Source organism: Trichechus manatus, unplaced genomic scaffold, assembly GCF_000243295.1.
Source record: "Trichechus manatus latirostris isolate Lorelei unplaced genomic scaffold, TriManLat1.0 scaffold00004, whole genome shotgun sequence".
NCBI classification, from domain to species: domain Eukaryota; kingdom Metazoa; phylum Chordata; class Mammalia; order Sirenia; family Trichechidae; genus Trichechus; species Trichechus manatus.
In genome coordinates this window covers 7,598,500-7,622,989 of record NW_004443940.1, presented here as the reverse complement: position 1 = coordinate 7,622,989, position 24,490 = coordinate 7,598,500, and the positions used below count along the sequence as shown (strand labels likewise).

At 44.0% G+C, this 24,490-nt stretch overlaps 1 protein-coding gene across 2 annotated transcripts in view; it reads left to right on the top strand.

The window, feature by feature from the left end:
• HK2 (hexokinase 2) overlaps nt 1–24,490 on the top strand; it is a 75,610-nt gene that overhangs the window by 23,462 nt on the left and 27,658 nt on the right. For both annotated transcript variants that reach the window (XM_023732447.1, XM_004369154.3), the window contains exon 3: nt 15,566–15,714. In XM_023732447.1, coding sequence (XP_023588215.1) covers nt 15,566–15,714 — 149 coding nt within the window. The remainder of the gene's footprint in view (nt 1–15,565; nt 15,715–24,490) is intronic.

The window sequence follows — 24,490 nt, the reverse complement described above, 5'->3', positions numbered from 1 at the left end:
AACTATCTTGGGTAACATACATCAGCAGCAGCATCTGAGGAGTAGAGAAGGGGAAGCAATGGGAGGCTGGTAGAGCATGGGACATGCTCCCTGGTTGGTGCAGTGGACAAGGAAGACAGAGGATTCAAAGGTGGTGTCAAGATGACGAGTCCAGCTGCCTGGAAGGGGAAACATTCCCAGAGAACGAGACAGAATTAAGGTGTATTAGATATTTCACATGGTTTGTTTCATTTAATCCCCACAATAACCTTTCATTTTAGAGATGAAGCACCAGTAGGGGCTATGAGGGGTGAGGGAAGTGGCACAGGTACTCACATCTAGAGGGCAGTAGAAAGAGCCCAAGGGGCAGCTGTCAGGACAGTGGAAGGACAAGGAAACATACAGTCCCAGCCTGAGAGGGGAGAGAGCTCCAAGAAGCTGGTGGTCAATGGTGAGGCATTTGCAGAGAGGTCATGGCGATGGGATTGGAGCAGGGCAGGAATGGGGTTTGTACATGTGCCCGCATGCCTTCTCTATTTCCACAACATCTGTGTCCCTGAGGCTTACCTGCTTGAGAGCTTCTAGGGACAGGGAGACCTGGCTTGTTAACAGATTGTATGATGCCTAAAATAAGTATGTGCTTGTTGAAGCCTTGGGACACAGCGTGGACCCAGAGCTGAGAGTGTGATCACCTTGTTCTGGATTGTTCTGTGTGTGTGTGTGTGTGTGTGTCTCAGCCGTTCAAAGAGCCCCTTGAGGTGAGGGGCCTCAGTTCTTGGGTTATCCCTCTTGACGACCTCAGTATTAGCACCTTTAGTGTACCTACCACTCCCTCTGACTGATAACCACACTCCCTTCTATTGTTTAGATTAGACTTTCTGATAAAATTACTAGCTCCTTAAGGCCAGAGGCTTTGTCTTATTTCTCACAGCACTAGAGCCAATCAGGTACCCTAACATGACCTAAGGACTGTTCTGAGTGCCTACATGCATTAAATCATTTACTTTTCACAAAACCCCTTAAAGTAGTTAACATTTTATCTACAATTTTTAGATGAGGATTTGAGGCTTGGGTGGGCAAATAATCTGCCCAGGGTCACCCAGCTAATGAGAGGCGGAGTCAGGATTCAAACAGGAATATGCCAAAGTTCAGGCATCAAGAATACACCTGACCCGTTGCTTGTGTGCATGTGAGCGTGTGCACTCAGCAGTGAGGCTCACAGCACATCTCATTTACATTTTTGAATCAAGGATGGGGTTGGGTATTTCCATCTGTATTGTGGGCAGCTGAATACGTTCACTGAGGAGAAATAAATACGGGACAAGCTTGTTTTATTCTCGTTGCTTCCCTGTGATTCACAGCACAGAGACCTCTCCCTGCCCCTTGAGGTTTGCACAGCTTGCTGCACTGTCTGGTTGTTTGAGTCTCCTTCCCTGACCTCAGACTGGAATCCTGGGAGCCCGCCTTCTCTCCACCCCTGCCCCATGTTGGAGCAAGCAAGTACATTTTGCTCTCCATAAATGCTGAGTTGGCCTGGACTGAAGACAGTGAGCCGGAGGAAGACTCCTGCAGCCTTCAGATCGAACCTAGCCCCCCTCACCCCTCTTTTGCTAGGGGGACAGCTCCTCTCCTCTGCTCTCCTCAGATGAGCTGGCCTTTGTAAAAGAAAGGTTTGATCCAGCAGTCCTGGTCTATTTTGCACTTGTACTAAAACAAGTGTGCTAGCATATTTGCACACACAAACAAGTTCTTTGAAATACTGTAATGGGGGAATAAAAAATGCTTAATATCCATTATCTGGATATTAATATTCACATGATACAGTCTTCTGCAACCCATTATAAAGCATGAGAAAGAATATTTGGAGTAGGATCTCATTTTGTAAAAACAGATGTACTTATATGTATATATTTATGCTATGACGGTAATGACAAATTGAAGAGGAATGGCATCTCATTCACTGTCAAAAACAACATTTCAGTATCTATCCTGAAGAACTATGCTGTCAATGATAGGATAATATCCAGATGCTTGCAAGGAAGACCAGTTAATACGACTATAGTAGCCACTCCTTATCTGTGGGGGAAATGTTCCAGGACTCTCCCAGTGGATGCCTGAAACTCTGGATAGTACTGAACCCTATACATGCTATGTTTTTTCTAATACATACATACCTCTGATAAATTTTGTTTATAAATTAGGCACAGTAAGAGATTAACAACAATAACTAATAATAAAAGAGAACAATTGTAACAATATGTTGTAATGAAAGTTATGTGAAGGTAGATTTTAGCAACCTTAGCGTATGATTTTTTAAAACTCCCTTATTAAGAACTTTCATCTTTTCACTTAAGGGAAGCACTTTATAGCTTCTCTTTGGCATATCCAAAATGCCAGCGTCACTGCTCTTGCCTTTGGGGCCGTTATTAAGTAAAGTAAGGGTTACTCGAACACAAGCACTGCAGTACTGCAACAGTCCATCCGATAAACCCAGATGGCTACTAAGTTACTAACGGGCGAGTAGCCTGTATAACATGGATACACTGGAAAAAGGGATGATTCACGTCCTGGACTAGATAGCATGAGATTTCATCACGCTACTCAGAATGGTGTGCAATTTAAAACTTATGAGTTGTTTAGTTCTAGAATTTCCCATTTAGTATTTTTGGACTGTGGTTGACCACGGTTAACTAAAACCGTGGAAATGGAAACTGCCGAGAAGGGGGAACTACCGCATTATTCAAATATATGCACCAACCACTAAGGCCAAAGATGAAGAAATTGAAGATTTTTTACCAGCTTCTGCAGTCTGAAATTGATCAAACATGCAATCTAGATTCATTGATAATTACTTGTGATTGGAATGAGAAGGAGCCCTGGCGGTGCAGTGGTTAAGAACTCGGCTGCTAACCAAAAGATCGGCAGATTGAATCTACCAAATGCTCCTTGGAGCCCCTATGGGGCAGTTCTACTCTGTCCCTTTAGGATCGATATGAGTCGGAATTGACTCAATGGTTTTGGGTTTGGTGGAATGAGAAAGTTGGAAATGAAGAAAGATTGGGAGGTGGAAAATATGGCCTTGGTGATAGAAATGACACTGGAGATTGCATGATAGAATTTTGTAAGACTAATGACTTATTCATTGTAAATACCTTTTTTCAACAACATAAACGGCCACTATACACGTGGACCTGGCCGGATGTAATACACAGGAATCAAATTGACTATATCCGTGGAAACAGACAATGGAGAAGCTCAGTATCATCCGTCGGAACATGGCCAGGGGCCAACTGCAGAACAGACTAATCAATTGCTCTTATGCAAGTTCAGTTGAAGCTGAAGAAAATTACAACAAGTCCACGAGAGCCAAAGTACGACCTCGAGTCTATCCCACCTGAATTTAGAGACTATCTCAAGAATATATTTGATGCATTGAACACTAATGACCAAAGACCAGAAGAGTTATGAGATGACATCAAGGACATCATACATGAAGAAAGCAAGAGGTCGTTAAAAAGACAGGAAAGAAAGAAAAGACCAAAATGGATGTCAGAAGAGACTCTGAAACTTGCTCTTGAAAGTCGGGTAGCTGAAGCAAATGGAAGAAATAATGAAGTAAAAGAGCTGAGCAGAGGATTTCAGAGGACGGCTTCAGAAGAAAAAGTAAAGTATTATAATGACATGTGCAAAGACCTGGAGTTAGAAAATCAAACGGGAAGAACACTAGACATTTCTCAAGCTGAAAGAACTGAAGAAAAATTTCAAGCCTCAAGTTACAATATTGAAGGATTCTATGGGCAAAATATTAAATGATGCAGGAGGCATCAAAAGAAGATGGAAGGAATACACAGAGTCACTGTACCAAAAAGAATTGGTCGACATTCAACATTTCAGGAGACAGCATATGATCAGGAACCAATGGTACTGAAGGAAAAAGTCCAAGCTGCACTGAAGGCATTGGTGAAAAACAAGGCTCCAGGAATTGACGGAATACCAACTGAAATGTTTCAACAAATGGATGCAGCACTGGAAGTGTTCACTCATCTATGCCAAGAAATTTGGAAGACAGCTACCTGGCCAACCGACTGGAAGAGAGCCATTTTTATGCCTGTTCCAAAGAAAGGGGATCCAACCAAATGTGGAAATTATCAAACAATATCATTAATATCACACAAGTAAAATTTTGCTGAAGATCATTCAAAAATGGCTACAGCAGTACATTGACAGGGAACTGCCAGAAGTTTAAGCTGTATTCAGAAGAGGATGTGGCATGAGAGATCAACAACTACAGCCTTCAGTATGGATTACACCTCAACATAAAGAAAACAAAAATCCTCACAACTGGACCAAAAAGCAACATCATGATAAACAGAGAAAATATTAAAGTTTCAAAGATTTCATTTTACTTGGGTCCACAATCAATGCCCAAGGAATTCAAGAAATCAAATGACATATTACATTGGGCAAATCTGCTGCAAAAGAGTCTTTAAAGTGTTAAAAAGCAAAGATGTCACCTTGAGGACTAAGGTGTGCCTGACCCAAGCTATTTTCAGCCGCCTTATATGCATGCAAAAGATGGACAAGGAATAAGAAAGACTGAAGAAGAATTGATGCCTTTAAATTTTGGTGTTGGTGAAGAATATTGAATAAACCATTGACTGCCAGAAGAACAAATAATCTGTCCTGGAAGAAGTGCAGCCAGAATGCTCATTAGAATCAGGATAGTGAGACTTCATCTCCTTACTTTGGTCATGTTGTCCGTTGTTCACACTGAAGCCAGGATTTAAATCCAACTCTGCCTTCCTGAAAAGCTCAATGTGCTCACCTTCTACCCAGTATTGAAACAGAATCATGTTTTAATCCTTTGAAGAGCGATTTCTGTTCTGTGGAGCTAATGCAACACCACTCTGTGGCTGGCACGTATTTGGAGCTTAAGAAACGTTTCCCCAGTGAAGGAACCAGGATGATGCTTTCTGATGGCCCTCTGGGGGCTCTGGGAGAACTTATGAGGGTTTATGTGCTCCAGGTCTCTCCATTCAATGGAGCAGCTCCAGTTTTCTCTATTTCTCTATTTTGGCATTTGGCATACCAATTTTATTGGGGGAAAAACATCCCGTTGCAGAAAATGATTTGACACCCAGTGATGCACAAGATCAGGTCACTCCATTCCTTTACTGTGCCAAACGTAGTGTTAACTGACTATATGATTTCTTTGATAACAAGGAGTTCTTCTTTATTGCTGAACTATTGAGTAGAAACAGGTGTTGCATTGCAATGGAGTAGCTGGGTTACCAGAGCTTAAAAAGAAGCGATCAACTGCAGTCGTGACTGTGATAGTTCCAGGTGCATGGGAAATACATGCCTTAAGGAACCTGTGTCAGTCAGAGGTAGTTTTACTGGATTTATCTCTCAGGACCTGGCTGGAGATTTATCTTTTTAGTTCTGATATACATAACCAGTTACCATTCTGACTTATGGCGACCCCATGTATGTCAGAGTAGAACTGTGTTCCATAGTGTTTTGAATGACTGATTTTTTTGGAAGTAGAGCACCAGGCCTTTCTTCCAAGGCCCTTCTGAGTGGACTCAAACCTCCAACCTTTCAGTTAGCAGCTGAGCACGTTAACCATTGGTACCACCCAGGGACATGCTCTCTCTGTATGTATATGTATATGTAGAGAGAGCGAGAGCAAAAGAGAATACCTGTTGCCATTGAGTTAATTCCGACTCATAGTGACCCTATAGGGTTTCCAAGGAGCAACTGGTGGATTTGAACTGCTGACCTTTGGGTTAGCAGCTGAGCTCTTAACCACTACACCACTAGTATATTTATATATTATATTATAGAGAGAGCGTATACATCTATATATACAGCGAGAGAGAGTGTGTGTGTATATATATATGTGTATATATATATATATATATGGAGAGGGAGAAAGAAAGGATGCCATGTACATACCATACATACTTAGAGCAGTACAGAGTACAGTGTGGTGTGCTAGCAAGCACTTGAAAACTAAAGGATAAATAAAGTGCACTCAACCTCAGAGCCACTCTAAGAAGGAATATTTGAATATTCAGTGTAGTCACCTGTGGCCACTGGAACTGCTGTTGTAGGGCAGGTAGGTGCAGGTCTCTTTGGGCACCTTGAATTATTACAGTGCCAGTTCAAGAACACGTTTTGAAAGTGTGTCTTTGATCTCCCTCAAAGTTCAATTTTTCCATTGGATTGGATGACAAAAATGACTGGAGGATTTAGTATGGCTCTTGGGTGACCAACCATCTGAGTTGCCTGGGACTCTCCCAGTTTTTAGTCACCTCGTATGCATGTGAAAGCTGGACAATGAATAAAGAAGACTGAGGAAGAATTGATGCCCTTGAATTATGGCGCTGGCAAAGAATTTTCAATATACGATGGACTGCCAGAAGAATGAACAAATCGGTCTTGGAAGATGTGTAGCCAAAATGCTCCTTAGAAGCTAGGATGGCAAGACTTCGTCTCACATACTTTGGACATGCTGTCAGGAGGGACCAGTCCTCACATACTTTGGACATGTTGTCAGGAGGGACCAGTCCTTAGAGAAGGACATCATGCTTGGTAAAGTAGAGGGTCAGCGAAAAAGGAAGACTGTCAACGAGATGGATTGACACAGTGGCTGCATCAATGGACTCAAGCATAACAACAATTGTGAGGATGTGCAGGCCCAGGTAGTGTTCCGTTCTGTTGTACATAGGGTCACTATGAGTCGGAACCAGCTTGATGGCACCTAACAATAACTCCTAGTTTTAGCTCTGAATGTCCCATGTCATGGGAAATCTCTCAGTCCTGGGCAAACTGTAGCCACCCTGCATGGCCCTGGAACCTAGTTCTCTGCTCAATTCCTATGCTCCACCTGAATTCAAGCCCTCACTACTGCTCAGCTGTTCTATCACGGCAGCCTCCTAACAGACTCCCTGGCTTTGGACCCATCCTCCACAGTCCTGCTGGAGCCTGTTTGGAAACACAAATCTGATCTTCTGCTTAAACATCAAAGTCCTTGGTGATGGCATTGCTGCGTGCTTGTAGCCATTGCCACTTGGGAGCCTATGTTGCAGCCACTCTGGACATGCCATTCCCCAAGCACGCCATGAACTTTCACACCTCTGTATGCGCTGCCCTTTCTCTCTCTGGCAAATTAAAACTCTTCCTGAGACGCCTTCCTCGTCTGTGCAGAGGTAATCATTCCTTCTGTAACACTCCTATTATGGTACTTACCCCCACGCATCTGACTGTTCTCTTTCTCCCTCTCTGTCAAGGTCAGGGACTGGGCCACTCGCAGCACCAAGTACCCAAGATTTTAGTAACTGTCCCCAAGGCTCAGTCTTGAAATAACTAATTGTGGATTGGGAAGTACTTTGGTTGCAGGCCGTAGAATGTGGATTCAGTTTTTGACTCTTGAAAAAGTGATTTTCAAATTCTTGTTTTTAACTTTAAATTATATGAAATTGTATTGGAATCGCACACATAAGACAAAAGTAGGGAAAAGAAATTAAAATGGAAGTGAAGGTGCCTTAATTGGCCTCTCCCCCCCACCCCTTCCCCACCCCCCCACTAAGGGTGGACCTCTCCACCTTCAGGGATCTGCAGAGTTCTGGGCACACTGTGTCAGATCCACTTGTTTAAACAAAGGAGCTCCTGGAGCTCAGGGTTCTGAGAAGCTGGTTTAACTGCCTGAAGCACTGGGGTGAGGGGAGGGGGCTGTAGCCCTAGCCTTAACCAGGAAGGCACCATTTCTGAACATAATTGCTTTAGAAGAAAGGTTGTTGTTGTGTACTGTTGAGTCCCTTCTGACTCACAGTGACCCCATGTGACAGAGTAGAACTGCCCCAGAGGGTTTTCTTGGCTGTAATCTTTACAGGAGCAGATCGCCAGGTCTTTTCTTTGGCGGACACACTGGTAGGTTTGAATCGCTGATCTTTCAGTTAGCAGCCAAGTGCTTAACCATTGCACCATCAGAGCTCCTTAGAAGAAAGGTTACTCCTGCTTCAAAGTAAAACTCAAACAAAAAAATGTTTGCAGGTCAGTCTTGGAGCATGATTGGCATGCTGCTCGAGCTCCTAATGAGAGGAACAGATGGCCATCTATTTTAATTGTTGGCAAGTACTTAGTGACTGAAAATAGACCTGCTGGACTATTCGACTGGCTCTTGCCCCCTACCCCTCAAAACATACATGGACATTGTCAGGTGCCAGGCCACCTGGTAACACATGATTTTAACAGTGCTGGAGTTACAACCTGTTCAACTAAGTTACTGATGTCACATCAACTCAGTTGATATTGAATATCATAGTTAGTCAAATGCCATTTTAGTCCTCAGCCTTTCCCTGTGACCAGTGAGCTCCCAGGAGAAATTGAAACTCCTTTATCTTTCTGACCTTATGGATTTGATAAGAGCCATTCTGCAAGTAGGCAGAATGGAGGGCCAGGATGGGAAATGAGTCAGAAAGCAAATTCCGCCAGAGGGCACGACTTGAATCTTAACTGCTGGGTTATTTGATGGCTGGCACTCCTGTTGTCAGTTCCTCTTACCTGTGGGCCGGCACCATTTCTTTGAGTACTTTTTTTTTTAAATAGACTATTTTTTAGAGCAGTTTTAGGTTTACAGAAAAATTGAGCAGAAAGTAGAGAGGTTCCTGTATGCCCCTTCTTTCCCCTATTAACATCTTGGATTCGTGTGGTACATTTATTACTATCGATGTACCAACATTGACACAATATTATTCGCTTAGGGAAGCAGATCACCAGGCCTTTTATCTACCGTGCTGATGGGTGGATTCAACTGCCAACCTCTAGGTTAGCAGTCTAGTGCAAACTGCTTGTGCCACCCAGGGACCCGTATGGGCCTGTGGGCTTTCACCAATGCATGTCATGTATCCATCATTGCAGTATTGTACAGAATAATTTCATTGCCCTAAAAATGCCCTGTGTTCCACCTATTCACTCCCCTCCCCCAACGCCTGTGAGTACTTTCTTTTTTCAAAAGAGCGATAGTACCTGGTGATCTTCTTTTGAAAAATCAGCCATTGAAAACCCTGTGGAACTTGGTTCTACTCTGAAACACAGGGTCACCATGAGTCCGAGTCAACTTGATGACAACTGGTTGGTTGTAGGTTACCCTTCTCTTGTCTTTTTTGGGGGAGGGGCACTTTTAATTGGGAGTACCTACAGCAGAAAGGATTGAAGAGTGTCCGGTAAGACGAGAACAGAGGTTTGGTAAAATTATCTGAAAGGGCACCAATTTGTGGCCACCAGAAAAAGCCTGCATCAAAAAGGTCTAGTAAGTCATGGGTTCCTCTGGGGAGAAGGGCGTGTCATCTCTTGCCAGTGGATGTGTGCCTGTCACCTCACCCTCACCCCCCAACTCCGTACTTAAAATGGAAGGTTGAGTCTGAGAGGACTTGGCCATCCAGTAGCTGGGGGCGGGGGGTGGGGTGGGCTACAGTTACCTATAACGGTTAGGATGTCTTTGCTTTCTTTCTCTCCACTTTATGGCTTATTTGCTTCCCCCCGGATCCTGCACCAGCTTATCCTGGGCTTCCAGGAACCAGAGCCATAAGATCGTGGATGTGGTGCAGTGGGACACGCAGGGCTTTGGAGTCAGGTGGACTTGGGTTCAAACCCTAGCTCTCATTTACCCTACACAAACTTAGCCAAGTGACTCAGCTTTTGAGCCACAGCATCACTTCCTCTACCAGCCAGGCCAGCTTGGGGACTGCCCGGCACCTCTAGGTTTTATGCTCTTGACATTACTAGTGGAGAATTCTTTACTTGAGGATTTACAGCTTTCCCATGAGTCTCCTCATTGCTCATTGCAGTAGGAAACTTTGCTAGAGAGCCAGACCTGGATTTGAATCTTGGTTTAAATGACCTGAGCCTTGGTTTTCTCCTCTGTAAAACTGGGATTTAATGCCTAACAGGGTTGTTGAAGATTAATGAGTTAATATTTTCAAATAAAGTGCCTGTTACTTATCAAATGTTAGCTTCTCTTCCGATAAAGACATATGCCTGTTGGGGCTTCTATCTACTTAATCTCCCTCATGCCTGCCTCCATCTTTTAATTGTTTTATTACCACAATAATCCAGATGGGAGTGAGAAAGTCTGAACTCTGGACTTCATTTTTTCAAAAAAAACCCCACATAATAAAATAGAAGATAACTGCAGTGTTTTATTTTTCTTCTTTAACCATTTGTTAAAAATTGTGGTAAATATATATAGGCAATAAAACGTTTGCTGTGTTTTATTTTTTATTTTTCAAACAAACCTATGGTGAAACTTTGCTTCTTTTATTTTTGCAGTAGTGGTGGCCCCATTTAGGAGGAAGTGGAGAGGGTTAGAAAAAGTAGTGAACTAATATAATCTTATATTCTTCAAGATTTTTGGGGACACGGCATCAAACCCAGAAGTCATAAATATTTTCATGACATAAAAAATAAACATATCTGCATGGCAAACAACAAGTTTGGTTTGCGTTTTGGTGTCCAACTGGCAAAAAAATAATTGCAAATATATAAACGACAAGGCTATTGTTTTTCATATACAAAGAGCTCTTTTCGATTTTGAAGAAAATAATGATTATTTTTTTAAAAGGCAGAAGCTATGAATAAATACTTCATAGAATTAAAGGTCAGTAAACATTTCAAAATACCTAACCTTACCCTCCGGGAGCAGTGGCGGTTCGGTGGTAGAATTCTCGCCTTCCATGCAGGAGACCTAAGTTTAATTCCCAGCCAATGTACCTCGTGTGAAGCCACCGTCCATCTGTCAGTGGAGGCTTGTGTGTTGATATAATGCTGAACAGGTTTCAGCAGAACTTCCAGACTAAGACGAACTAGGAAGCAAGGCCTGGAAATCGACTTCTGAAAATCAGCAAATGAAAACTATAAGGATCACAATGGCCCAAACCCCAACCAATCATGGGGATGGCACAGGACCAGACAGTGCTTTGTTCTGTTGTGCAGGAGGTCACCATGCGTCAGGGGCTAACTGGATGGCAGCTAACAGCGAGAACAACAAACTTGCACAAATTAAACAAACCAGGTTAAAAATATGAGATACCACTCTGACCCATCAGGTTGGCAAAGATGAGTTACTAGATCACATGGGACACTGGTGAGGATACATGCCTGCTGGCTGGAGTGGAAATTGGAGTGCAAGATGACTTGGCACTATCCTCCAAATTAAATACACACCCCGCCTCTGAACCGGCGGTTTGAACCCTTTTCTTGGAAAGGTTTTATTACAGTCTCCCCTGCCTTTACTACATAAACGTATCTACAGACTTGCAAGAAACTTTTCAGTGTTTACTTTTGAGGTGTGGAAAAGAAGAGAGACTTTTGCTTTTTATTTTATCCACTTTTGTACTGTTTGAACTTTTAATTTATTTTTAAACAGTTCAAATTGTTTTCCAGAGAAAAAAGCATGCTGAGCGATAAGACAGATCTTACCTGCCAGTTTCCTATGTAAGTCCCACAGTTAGCACTCAGACATTTTGTTTTATGAAAGAACCATCAACTAGCAAGTGTAATACGAGATGGTTTCTTAATAGTTGCCTCAAATGCTAACTCTAATTGCTCAACAGGATGTTCTCTCTAGACCTTACTTGGTCCTCTGCCAGGTGGCTTTGTACTTCCTTAAGAAACCTACTATACCCATGTTGATTTCCTGCCCTGTCCAGTCTGACTGTCCCAGGCCCGGAGCTGCCTTCTTCCTTTGCGCCCCTCATTGCTAGCTCACACACACTCTGTAATGGGCTTCTGGAATGCCCCAGAAATTCGCCATGGATGTAGGTCTTGAGCCAGGAGTAGGAGTAGGCAGGGTTTAGAGGGGCTGAAAAGAACTCGGAGAGGGAGTTGCACAAAAGTGAACGAATAATAATAACAACAGAGACAAAGATAAGGATGATTTAAAAAGTTACACCTGCCATTTATTGATGGCTTACTGTGTGCCCATATGATGCCCATATGATGTGTTCAAACAGTGGTATTGGTGAAGAGTATTGAATACACCATGGACTGCCAGAGGAACAAACAAATCAGTCTTAGAAGAAGTACAACAGAATGCTCCTTAGAAGTGAAAATGGTGAGACTTAGCTTACTTTGGACACATCATTAGGAAAGACCAATGACAAGAAAGGGACATCACGGTTGGTAAAGTAGAGGGGTCAGCGAGAATGAGGGAAATCCTCAATGAGATGGATTGACACAATAACCACAACAATGTACTCAAACGTACCAATGATCGTGTAGATGGAATAGGACTGGGCAGTATTTCGTTCTGTTATACACAAGTTGCTATGAGTTGGACTCAATTCGATGGTAACATATATTCACATGTAACATTTTCTATATCTCATGTAAGCCTCACCACTGCTGGGAGAAGTTGGCATTATTAGCTCCATTCTGTCGGTGGGGTAACATGCTCAGGAGGCCTGTGATGTGCCCACAGCCACACAGGTAGTGAAGAATTTGAGCTGCTGTTCAAAATGAGGACTGCCCATCTGATGCCAAGGTTCAGCTCTTCACTGCTGCTCTCTGGGGGCCTTACGTGCATGGTGTGGAAGTGGGCACTAGGAGAGGGTCAGTCTGCTGCCCTGAGGGGGTCACCTCAGGATTTAGCTCCAGGAGTCACGTGCTGGGCCTGCCTCAGAGATACTGGCCTCTGGAAGGAATATAGTCCTTAACTATGGTGGTGGTGGTCATGTGTACTTGGAGAGGGGGACGCAGGGAGGAGGGATGCAGAGGAATGTCTGGTCCTGTGGAGTCTGTCAGGAAAGCAAGGGATGACATTCCTTCCTGGGAATGGAATTATTAACCTTTCTTTATTGTTTGTGGTTTCCCTTTGGTCTGTCAGAAAATACTGCAAAACCACTGTCCTTGACGGAGCGGTGCCTCTTGCAGCAAATCCAGCTGCTGGGCTGTCCCTGATTGGAAACCAACCGGGGGAGCCCCACCCTGCAAGGCAACCTCGCCACTCAATCCCCCGTGGCAGCCGATTCAGCGGCTCGCGCACGTTCTGAGCCTCAGAGTGCTGATGCAGGCAGTTCATCATTGATTTTCCTTTTCATCCCTCATGACAACAACCACATAGCTTTTCCTAGAATCTAGCCGAGGTCCCACTACCAGGGAAGGCTCAGAACTGGAGTGCCAGGAAAAGTCACCCATGGCCATGACGGGGCAGAGTCACTTCAGACGGGGTTGGGGTTGCCTTAACTAACCAGCAACTTCAGAGAGTCGTGAGGAGACTCCAGACGCCTGGGAGGGAATAAAAAAATACCTCTAACTCCCTCAAGGAGGAATGCTGACATCTCGAGCTGATCCCAATGGCTTTTCTTGGACAGGTTTCTACAGTCTCTCCTGCCATTACTGATTTTGCTTTCTAGCAGTCAGAGAAGCATCTCTGGACCTGTAGGACTCAAGTGTTTGCTGACAGCCTGCATGGAAAGTATCTAGTACTTCTTGAGTGTGTCCTAAGTTCTGGGCACTGGGCCAGGTGCTTGAAGCATGTGATCTAATTTTTTTCCTCATGACAATCCCATGAGGTATAATGTACCCATTTTAGAGATGAGGCAGCTGACGCTCAGGAACCTGCCCAAGGTGCCACAGCTAAAAAGTGGCAGGGTTCTAACCTAGAGTATGTGGGCTCCAGAGCCAATCTCTGTATATCACACCACCAGACCGCTTTCTGGATGTGTGGAGGCAAGTCCCCACGGAATCTATGTCCTTACCTAGAAACGTCTGCTGGATGCTGTCTACCTTAAGTTTCCCCTTTGAACTGTAGTGACTATGGGTGGTGGTCTCTGGGCTGCGTTAGAGCTGCTGAGGGGACCTGGGCACAGAATAACCCCTTGTTTGTTCATTTCCTCAGAGCATTCCCCTGACCCTCCGCAGCCATCCCACTTTGCTTCAGCGACAATCTTCCATTGGGAAAGGGGAGTGAGTGTTGACGAACATGCCAATAAATGAATCCCCCTCAAGATGACCTTATGTTCTTAGAGAAGGTGTGCAGCAGGGTGGTGGAAGACAAGGGGAGACATTACCAGCTGAGGAGGTGGCTGTGGGGTTGGGCCCGCCTCCTCTCCAGCCCTTGCCTGACCCGCCAGCCCGCTGCCCTGATTCTGGCCTCAAAGCTTCTTCAGCACTTTCATTCTGTGTCATACAATGGAGCACTTGCCCGTATGTTTGTCTAGAATCTGGATGTTTCCTGTCTGCACCATTGGTTTCTGAGATGGAAGGAACTGTGCCTTCCTTGTATGCCCTCCTTGTGACACATGAAGATCTTGACCCATTCGTGTCTGTGGCACTTTTTTTGGAGTCTCACTCTTCCTTCCCCTTTGGCTCTGTGTTTGGGTTGAGTGGACCTGCTGAGTGGCCTCTTCTCTTACACACACTTGGGTCAGCATTTTCACACATTCCAGTAAACCTGAGATCTTTTTGGAGGGCACCTGCTTGGCTTATTCGCCAGGCCTTTTCGTTTATATCCAGTTGGACCCCATTCCACTCCATCATGTGACCTTCTCACCATGCATGAGAACATTACCATCATAGTATGTAAACATTAAAAGATAAATTTTGTACAGTGATGACAATTTGGCAGAAGGCCCAGGGGCCCACAGGCTGAGTGTTCTTGGGTATGAAGCACGTAACTGAGGCATGGAGGCTGGGCATAGGGCTTGATGTGCCCTGACAGCTCCATGGGTGCTTGCTGGGCACCCTTAGGAAACAGCTCCTGTGAGGGGTGAGCATGCCATCATTGGAGAGACTGTCAGGGTGAAACTGCCTCCTTGTTGACCTGAATTATAAAGTAACATAAAAATGATTAGCATTAAAAAAAATTCAGACAATACATACATGTGTGTAGAAAAAAATAAAATCTATTGGCCACCCTGTCACCCAGAGTCAGCCCCTCTCCATGGGGGATGTCATGGACTGAATTGTCACCCCCCAAAATACCTGTCAACTTGGCTAGGCCATGATTCCCAGTATTGCATGATTGTCCACCATTTTGTCACCTGATGTGATGTTCCCATGTGTTGTAAATTTTATCTGTGATGTAAATGAGGCAGGATAGGTGGCAGTTATGTTAATGAGGCAGGACTCAATCTATAAGATTAGGTTTTGTCTTAAGTCAATCTCTTTTGAGATTTTATATCTCAAAAGAGATATAAAAGAGAGAAGTGAGCAGAGAGACATGGAGACCTCATACCACCAAGAAACAAGAGCTGGGAGAATAGTGGGTCCTTTGGACCCGGGATCCCTGAGCTGAGAAGCTCCTCCAGTGGGGAAGATTGATGACATGGACCTTCCTCTAGAGCCGACAGAGAAGAGAGCCTCCCCCTGAAGCTGTCACCCTGAATTCGGACTTCTAGCCTACTAGACTGTGAGATAATAAATTTATCTTTGTTAAAGCCATCCACTTGTGGTATTTCTGTTATAGCAGCACTAGATCACTAAGACAGGGGAAGTCATAGGTTTTCAGTCTCAGTCTCTGTGAAATGGTTTGATCTTATTGTCTTTCTGAAGTTAATAGTGGCCTCTCCTTTCTCTGCAGAAGATGGAGAGTTCCTGGCCCTAGACCTTGGAGGGACCAACTTCCGTGTGCTGTGGGTGAGAGTAACAGACAATGGCCTCCAGAAGGTGGAGATGAAGAACCAGATCTACGCCATCCCTGAGGACATGATGCGGGGCAGCGGCACCCAGGTACTACCCTTCTCTTGGGCGGCCACTGGGGCTCCAGCCCCCCTGGGCAGGTGCTGCTCCTCTGTGGTCTCGAAGGAGGAGCCCTGGCTCAGACTCTGATTTCCTGTGTCTCTGCACCTGGCTCTTCTGCCTTGTGATCCCCCTCCTCACCTAGATGCTGGGCCAGGGGACTTCAGTCAGGAGGGGACATGTGGGCCCAAGATCGGGGAGCATGTGCGTAAGGCCCTGTGTGTCTGGCCATTTTGATTTGCCACCTCTTTTGAGCTCTGCTTCGTGCACTGGTCATTGAGGAAAAGCCAGCTGCCAGGAGACTGGCCCACTCCCCTGGACACCTGCAGCTGTTAGTGGTGCTATTGAATGGTGAGTCAGTAGAGTCCGTAGGATACACAACTGCGGTCTTAACTTCCATGGGTGACACTTCCACCTGCTCCTGTGGCTGCTCTGCTGCCCTCTTTGGCTTACTGTGTTACCATAGCATCACATGAAAATGGAACCTACCCCATTGCCTTTCTGTTTACTTGCTCTCTCCCTTCCTGACCATCTAACACAGAAGAAGCTTTGCACACACGGATAGGAAGCCTTTTGAGAAAACACCGAAACCCAACTTTGGGCTATCTGCCCCGCGTGGTACAGCAGTGAGCACTGTGTGCTTCAGCAGTGGCTCTGAATCATAAGATCAACAAGGATCATGCTCAATCATCCCCATATCTCAGTGGCTTCTAGAACAGTGTTTTGTACCCAGCACATACTCAATAAAAGGAGTGTATGGAGAAGAAATGTGAGATCTAAGTAAGAATTCTGTCAATAATAGCCAGAAAAAATGAGCAATGATGGAATTACCATCAAGATCATTTCTAGGCAGGTGCTGAGTACCTACAATCCATTGGGTTCTGATTCCTGCTGGGAATCAAAGTCATCATCCTTCCTTTCCAGGACTTAAAGCCCAGCTGGACAACCAGGAAACACACACACATCATAGAAAATAAAGCTTGTGTTAAAGAGGATGCATGACCATCAGGAGAATATAAAAAGGAGCCGGTGTTTGATGATGCCTACAGTGTGGCAGGAGCCCTGGTGGTACAGCGGTTAAGAGCTCAGCTGCTAACCAAAAAAAAACTGGCAGTTCGAATCCACCAGCCACTCTTTGGAAACCCTGTGAGGCAGTTCTACTCTGTCCTATAGGGTGGCTATGAGTTGGAATCGACTTGATGGCATGGGTTTGGTTTTGGTTTACTGTGTGGCAGGCACTGAGCAAATGTGCTATGTATGGATTTTCTCATTTCATCCTCATACTAGGCCTATGACAGCTAGTTATCTCCACCTGATAGCTGTAGAAATTGACTTAGAAAGATTGAGTAGCTTGCCTTTAGATCACAGGGGTGGGAAAGGCCAGAGATGAGCCACAGAACCGAACTGATATGATCAAAACCTGTGTTTTTACAACTCTAGGGGGCTCTGTCCACTTTCTAGTCTGTGAGAGTGGTGTTCCCCGGAGTTAATGAAACATGGCGGTCCTGCATCCTGGCTACCTGCCCCTGCTTCCAGAGTAGGAAGTACTTCCCAAAGCGGCTGGTGTTCCTGCAGTCTGTTGGAGGCACCCTCCCTCTCAAGAGTTCCCGCAGGAGGGCCCTCCTACAGAAGCGCACTCATTCCTTCACCACCAGAAACATCTGATCCATTGCTAGCTGGTGGCCACAGGTCCAGCCACTATTCCCTATTCTTGGGTGTTTGGGGAAACTGGTCTCCCCTTTCACCTGCTTTTTAAAAAAAAACTTTCTTGAGGGCATTCTTTCTGCACCTTCTGTGCTAAGTACTTAGGGCACAAAGCTAAGTAAGATAAAAATCCCACCTTCCAGTTGCTAACCATCCATGGACAGGCAATCATTGAAGCCATTCTGAAGGTGTCTCTCTACTTGAGCTCTGGCTTGAGTCCTGGTGGCGCAGTGGTTAAGCACTCAGCTGTTAACCGGAAGGTTGGTGGCTCGAACCCACCAACCCGCTCCGTGGGAGGAGGATGTGGCAGTCTGCTTGCATAATGATTTGCAGCCTTGGAAACTGTTATGGATTGAATTGTGTCCTCCAAAAGTATGTGTTGTAAATCCTAACCTGTATGCCTTTGGTTATAATCCCATTTGGGAATGGGTTGTCTTTGTTATGTTAATGAGACGAGATTAGTGTAGAGCGTGTTTTAAGTCAGTCTCTCTTGAGATAGAAAAGAAATTAAACAAGCAAGGGAAAGAAGCAGAGATGGGGAAGTATAGATGCCAAGACACATGGAGCTCTCTAAGGAATGGGAAGCAGAAGCTGAAGAGACAAGGACCTTCCGCCAGAGCCAATAGAGCAAGAAAGCCTTCCCTTGGAGCTGGCATTCTAAATTCGGACTTCTAGCCTCCTAAACCGTGAGAAAAGAAATTTGTTTGTTAAATCCACCCATTTGTGGTATTTCTGTTATAGAAGCACTAGATAACTAAGACAGAAACCCTATAGGGCAGTTCTACTGTGTCCTATAGTGTTGGTGTGAATTGGAATGGCAATGGGTGTGTGTGTGAGCTGGCTATTATAATGTTGTCACATCTTAGGCCTCAGGGCTTGGTAGAGGCGGAGCTCCAACTCCTAGTCCACTGTTCTTTCCACCACACCAGGCTACCTCCTGTGAAAGGAATTTCAGACCGCAAGTAAAACATGTGGGGGAGATATTTTTAGGCCCTTTATTTGCCCATGAGGGTGGCCCTGAGGGTAAACCTGCTTTCCTGGTTTTAAGGCTGGGGTTGAGGCAGGGAGACTGGGCCTGTGAGACTGTAGGCATTGGCTCTACCGAGGTTGTCACATGGCTCCAGTATACTGTCAGGAAGGACACGAGGTAGAGACTCTTGCTCTACCTCCCTCAGCCTGCGGCTTGTTCCTCCTTGGAGAGGCTCTGTGCGGAGGTACTAAAGAGGCTGGGCCCTGCAGTCAGGCAATCTAGCTGTGTGATTCCAAGCAAGTTACTGCCCCTGGAAGAACCCATTTGTTTCTCTGTAAAGAGGGATAATCATATCTATTTTAGAGGCTTTTGCATGTTCATCTGATTTTTTCCTCATACTCTGTTCTCAGCCTCTGTGGCGAACAGTGGCATTGTTCCCTACCATGGACGATATGGTCATTTTTTCTTCCTGTTAGCAACCCTACCCCCAAGACTACCAATACTTGACAACAAATTAATACAAGCCAAACAAAAAGAGCAACTAAAAAGTTGGGCTGTGACTTTTTACAGCTTGGTATAACTTGATAGTTTGCCTTTCCAATGATAAGGCAACGTGATGTTGGGTGAATTTTTAAGATTTATGTGCATTTGTGTCCCATCTCCATGTTCTGTTGCTCATCCCTCAACCACATGAAGGGCCCAGTCCCACACAGCCCTTGAAGTCGTCCTCTGCAGAGACTGAGAAAGGCTTGGGACACCTGCAAACAATGAGTTGTGCCTCTGCCAATCAAGACAGAGTCAAAGAGCCCAAGGAATCTGTTTCAAGCATTCAAGCTCTGAGTAAAGTTTTGCTTGAAAAATTTGCTTTAAAATCTTTAAAACCATTGCGTTAGAGGATATAAAGAAAACTACTTCTCCATACAACACAAACAAAATGCTTTTCACACACACACAGGCACAAACACAGACACACACACACACAGACACACACACACACACACACACGCCATCTATGAGACCCTCCAGGAAGCAGCTATAGAGCAACTGGGATAGTAAGAAGGATTTGGATGTATGGAGAAAATGCTGTATCAAACTGAAACATACAAGAAGAGTCGAAGGAAATATAGATGTCTGTTTCACCCTAAGGAAGGGGAAGAACATCATATGCCTAAAAGCAACAAAAAACAATTTGAAATAAGACTGGAAGGGAATTCACAGTAGCTATTTTAGTGGTCTACCACTCGTCTGTCAGTTTGCTGTACTGTGGTGGCTTTTGTGTTGCTATGATGCTGGAAGCTATGCCACTGGTATTTCAAATACCAGCAGGGTCACCCATGGTGGACAGGTTTCAGCAGAGCTTCCAGACTAAGACAGATTAGGAAGAAGGACCTGGCAGTCTACTTCTAAAAAAAAATTGGCCAGTGAAATCCTTATGAATAGCAGCGGAACATTGTCTGGTGTAGTGGCAGAAGATGAATGCCTCAGGTTGAAAGGCACTCAAAATACGACTGGGGAAGAGCTGCCTCCTCAAAGTAGAGTGAACCCTAACGTAGATGGAGTAAAGCGTTTGTGACCTTCATTTGTTGATGTGGCAAGACTCAAAATGAAAAGAAACAGCTGCAAACATCCATTATTAATTGGAACATGGAATGCAAAAAGTATGAATCTAGGAAAACTGGAAGTTGTCAAAAATGAAATGGAATACATAAAAATCAATATCTTAGGCATCAGTGAGCTAAAATGGACTGGTATTGGCCATTTTGAATTGGACAACTGTATGGGCTGCTATGCTGGGAATGACAAATTGAAGAGGAATGGCATCCCATTCATCATCAAAAAGAACATTTCAAGATCTACCCTAAAGTACAATTCTGTCAGTGATAGGATAATATCCATAAGCTTACAAGGAAGACCAGTTATCACGACTGTTATTCAAATTTATGCACCAACCAGTAATACCAAAGATGAAGAAATAGAAGATATTTACCCTTCTGCAGTCTGAATTTGATCAAACATGCAATCAAGATGCATTGATAATTACTGGTGATTGAAATATGAAAGTAGGAAACAAAGAAGAAGGATCAGTAGTTGAAAAATATGGCCTTGGTGATAGAAATGAAGCTGGAGAACGCATGATAGAATTTTGCAAGACCATCAATTTATTCATTGAAAATACCTTTTTTCAACATAAATGGTGACTACACACGTGGACCTTGCAGAATGGAATACACATGAGTCAAATCAACTACATCTGTGGAAACAAACCATGGAGAAGTTCAATGTCATCAGTCAGAATAAGACCAGGGGCCAACTGTGGAACAGACTATCAATTGCTCATATGTGAGTTCAAGTTGAAGCTGAAGAAAATTAAAACAAGTCCATGAGAGCCAAAATACAATCTTGAGTATTTCCCACCTGATTTCAGAGACCATCTCAAGAATAGATTTGATGCATTGAACAGTAATGACCGAAGACCAGATGAGTTGTGGGATGACATCAAGGACGTCATACAAGAAGAAAGCAAAAGGTCATTAAAAAGACAGGAAAGAAAGAAAAGACCAAAATAGATGTCAGAAGAGACTCTGAAACTTGCTTTTGAGCAAATGGAAGAAGTGATGAAGTAACAGACCTGAACAGAAGATTTCAAAGGGCAGCTTGAGAAGACAAAGTAAAGTATTATAACAAAATGTGCAAAGACCTAGAGCTAGAAAACCAAAAGGGAAGAACACACCCAGCATTTCTCAAGCTGAAAGAACTGAAGAAAAACTCCAACCCTCGAGTTGCAATATTGAAGGATTCTACCGGGAAAATATTAAATGACACAGGAAGCATCAAAAGAAGATGGAAAGAATACGCAGAGTCGCTGTACCAAAAAGAATTGGTCTATGTTCAACTAATTCAGGAGGTAGCATATGACCAAAACATGATGGTATTGAAGGAAGAAGTCCAAGCCGCACTGAAGGCACTGGCAAAAAACAAGGTTCCAGGAATTGACGGAATACCAATTGATATGTTTCAACAAACAGATGTAAGTTGGAAGCACTCCCTTGTATATGCCAAGAAATTTGGAAGACAGTTACCTGCTCAACTGACTGGAAGAGATCCATATTTGTGCCCATTCCAAAGAAAGACGATCCAACAGAACGTAGAAATTATAGAACAATATCATTAATATCACATGCAAATAAAATTTTGTTGAAGATAATTAAAACACAGTTGCAGGAGTACATCGACGGAATTGTCAGAAATTCAAGCCAGATTCAGAAGAGGACGTGAAACCAGGGATATCATTGCTGATGTCAAACAGATCTTGGCTGAAAGCAGAGAATATCAGAAAGATGTTTACCTGTGTTTTATTGACTGTGAAAAAGCATTTGACTGTGTGGATCATAACAAATTATGGGTAACATTGTGAAGAATGGGAATTTCAGAACACTTAATTGTACTCATGAGGAACCTGTACATAGGCCAAGAGTCAGTCGTTTGAATAGAACAAGGGGATACTGTGTGGGTTAAAATCAGGAAAGATGTGCAGCTGGGTTACATCCTTTCACCATACCTATTCAATCTGTATGCTGAGCAAATAATCCGATAAAATGGGCTGTATGAAGAAGAATGTGGCACCAGGATTGGAGGAAGACTCATTAACAACCTGTGATATGCAGGTGACACAACCTTGTTTGCAGAAGGCAAAGGAGACTTGAAACACTTACTGATGAAGATGAAGAACTACAGCCTTCAGTATGGATTATACCTCAACATAGAGGAAACAAAAATCCTCACAACTGGACCAATAAACAACATCATGATAAACAGAAAAGATTGAAGTTGTCAAGGATTTCATTTTACTTGGATCCACAGTCAACACCCATGGAAGCAGCAGTCAAGAAATCAAACGACGTATTGCATTAGCAAGTCTGCTGCAAAATACCTCTTTAAAGTGTTAAAAAGAAAAGATGTCACTCTGAGGACTAAGGTGCACCTGACCCAAGCCATGATGTTTTCAATTGCCTCATATGCATGCGAAAGCTGGACGATGATTAAAGAAGACCGAAGAAGAATCGATGCCTTTGAATTATAGTGTTGGCGAAGAATATTAAATATACCATGGACTGCCAGAAGAATGAACAAATCTATCTTAGAAGTACAGCTAGAATGCACCTTAGAAGCGAGGATGGCGAGGCATCGTCTCATATACTTTGGACATGTTATCAGGAGGGACCAGTCCCTGGAGAAGGACATCATGCTTGGTAAAGTAGAGGGTCAGTGAAAAAGAGGAAGACCATCCACGAGATGGATTGACACAGTAGCTGCAAAAGTGGGCTGAAACATAGTGATGATTGTGAGGATGGCACAGGACTGGGCAGTGTTTCGTTGTGTACATAGGGTAGCTATGAGTCAGAACTGACCCTACGGCACCCAACGACATTTTAGTGATGCTTTTCTCCCCTTCTATTTTTCATTTTTGAAATTTTGGTCTCGGATATCCATCTTTTAATTGGAGGAAAATAAATCAGTTTTAAAAATAAAATTTAGTTAAAACCAAGACCAAATCACCAAACCCAAAACTTACAAAGTTCTTGAAGAACTATGAAGCTGGGCAGTTGGGTCCCTGGGTAAAATCTGCCTTCTAGCACATTGCTGTGTTTTTAGTTTCCACCAAGAGCAGTGAGGGACCATGATGGCACAGTTCGAATCCACCAGCTGCTCCTTGGAATCCCTATGGGGCGGTTCTACTCTGTCCTGTCCGGTCACTCTGAGTCAGAATCGACTTGATGGCAATAGGTTTTTTGGTTTGGTTTTCAAGATCAGTGAATTACAAATTTTAACAGCATCCGCTTAAACTTTAAACATGTATCACATGGAGAGAGAGTGAGCAGATTCTCAGACCAATAAGGAAAAGAAAACCATTTTAACTTCATAAAATGTTGCTCTTTGTGCTTTTTTACTGCAGGAAGGTACTAGCTCTTCTGCCGAGCATTATACCCTTTTGATCTTCAGTTAATAGAAAAAGAGATACCCTTTCAATTCAAGGAATAGACGGTCTCCTGTCTCCCACTTTTAAATAGGTGCAAGTTCTTCTAACCCAGCACTGTCCAATGGAACTTTCTGCAGTGATAGAACGGTTCTATATCTGCCCTGCTCAAAATGGTAGCCACTAGCCACCTGTGGTCGTTGAGTGCTTGAAATGTGGCTGGTGTGACTGAGGAAATAAATTTTGAATTGTTAACAATTCTAATGAATTTAAATAGCCACATGTGGCTTGTTGTTGTTGCTCGATTCCAACTCATGGTGACCCCATGTGTGCAGAGTAGAACTGCTCCATAGGGTTTTCAAGGCTGTGACCTTTCAGAAGCAGATCGCCAGCCAGGCCTGTCTTCTGAGGTGCCTCTGTGTGGGTTCGAACCATCAACCTTTTGGCTTTGCACCACCCAGGGACTTGGTTGCCATATTGGACAGTGCAGTATTTAATACCTTTTCACTGTCCCTCTGTTTTTTTCTCTCCCTCCCTCTGTTGGAAGCACAAGTGAAAAGGGAGAAGTGGTCAGGGCTGGGTGAGGGGAAACCACTTGCTTTTCTGCTTTCTGAAGGCCCCCACTATCTCTGATGATTGACCTTATCTCTTTGCACAGCTTCTACAACTTCCCTCTTTTGAATAAAAACTATTTGTACCAAAGATCATTTTGACTAGAGCACCAGGAAGAAGGTGCTGGGAATTTGTTTAACTATATGATAATTTATCTCCGGTCCACTTCCCTACAGGAGACCGGGTGTTGCTGAATGTCTAGAAATCATATTTACATATGAAAATCATTGCCCTCTGCTCAAGGTTGCTGGCACATGTGCGCTGGTGCTCCTCCTCTCTTAGTCAGGGAGCCCTGTGGTTTATCTGTTTCTTGAGAATGTTTTGGTTTGGAGGTTCAGCATCAGCTGTGCCTAATTTTGCAAGAGATCAAGCTGGACAAAGGGACAGTATCGATGCAGGAAGCTCACTTAGAGCTGGTCACCTTCCACATGTGGGTCTTCTTGGATCCCTCTCACTGAGCATGCACCAGGCGTCAGGAAAGCCAGTGGGCCTCTCAAATCCCCTGT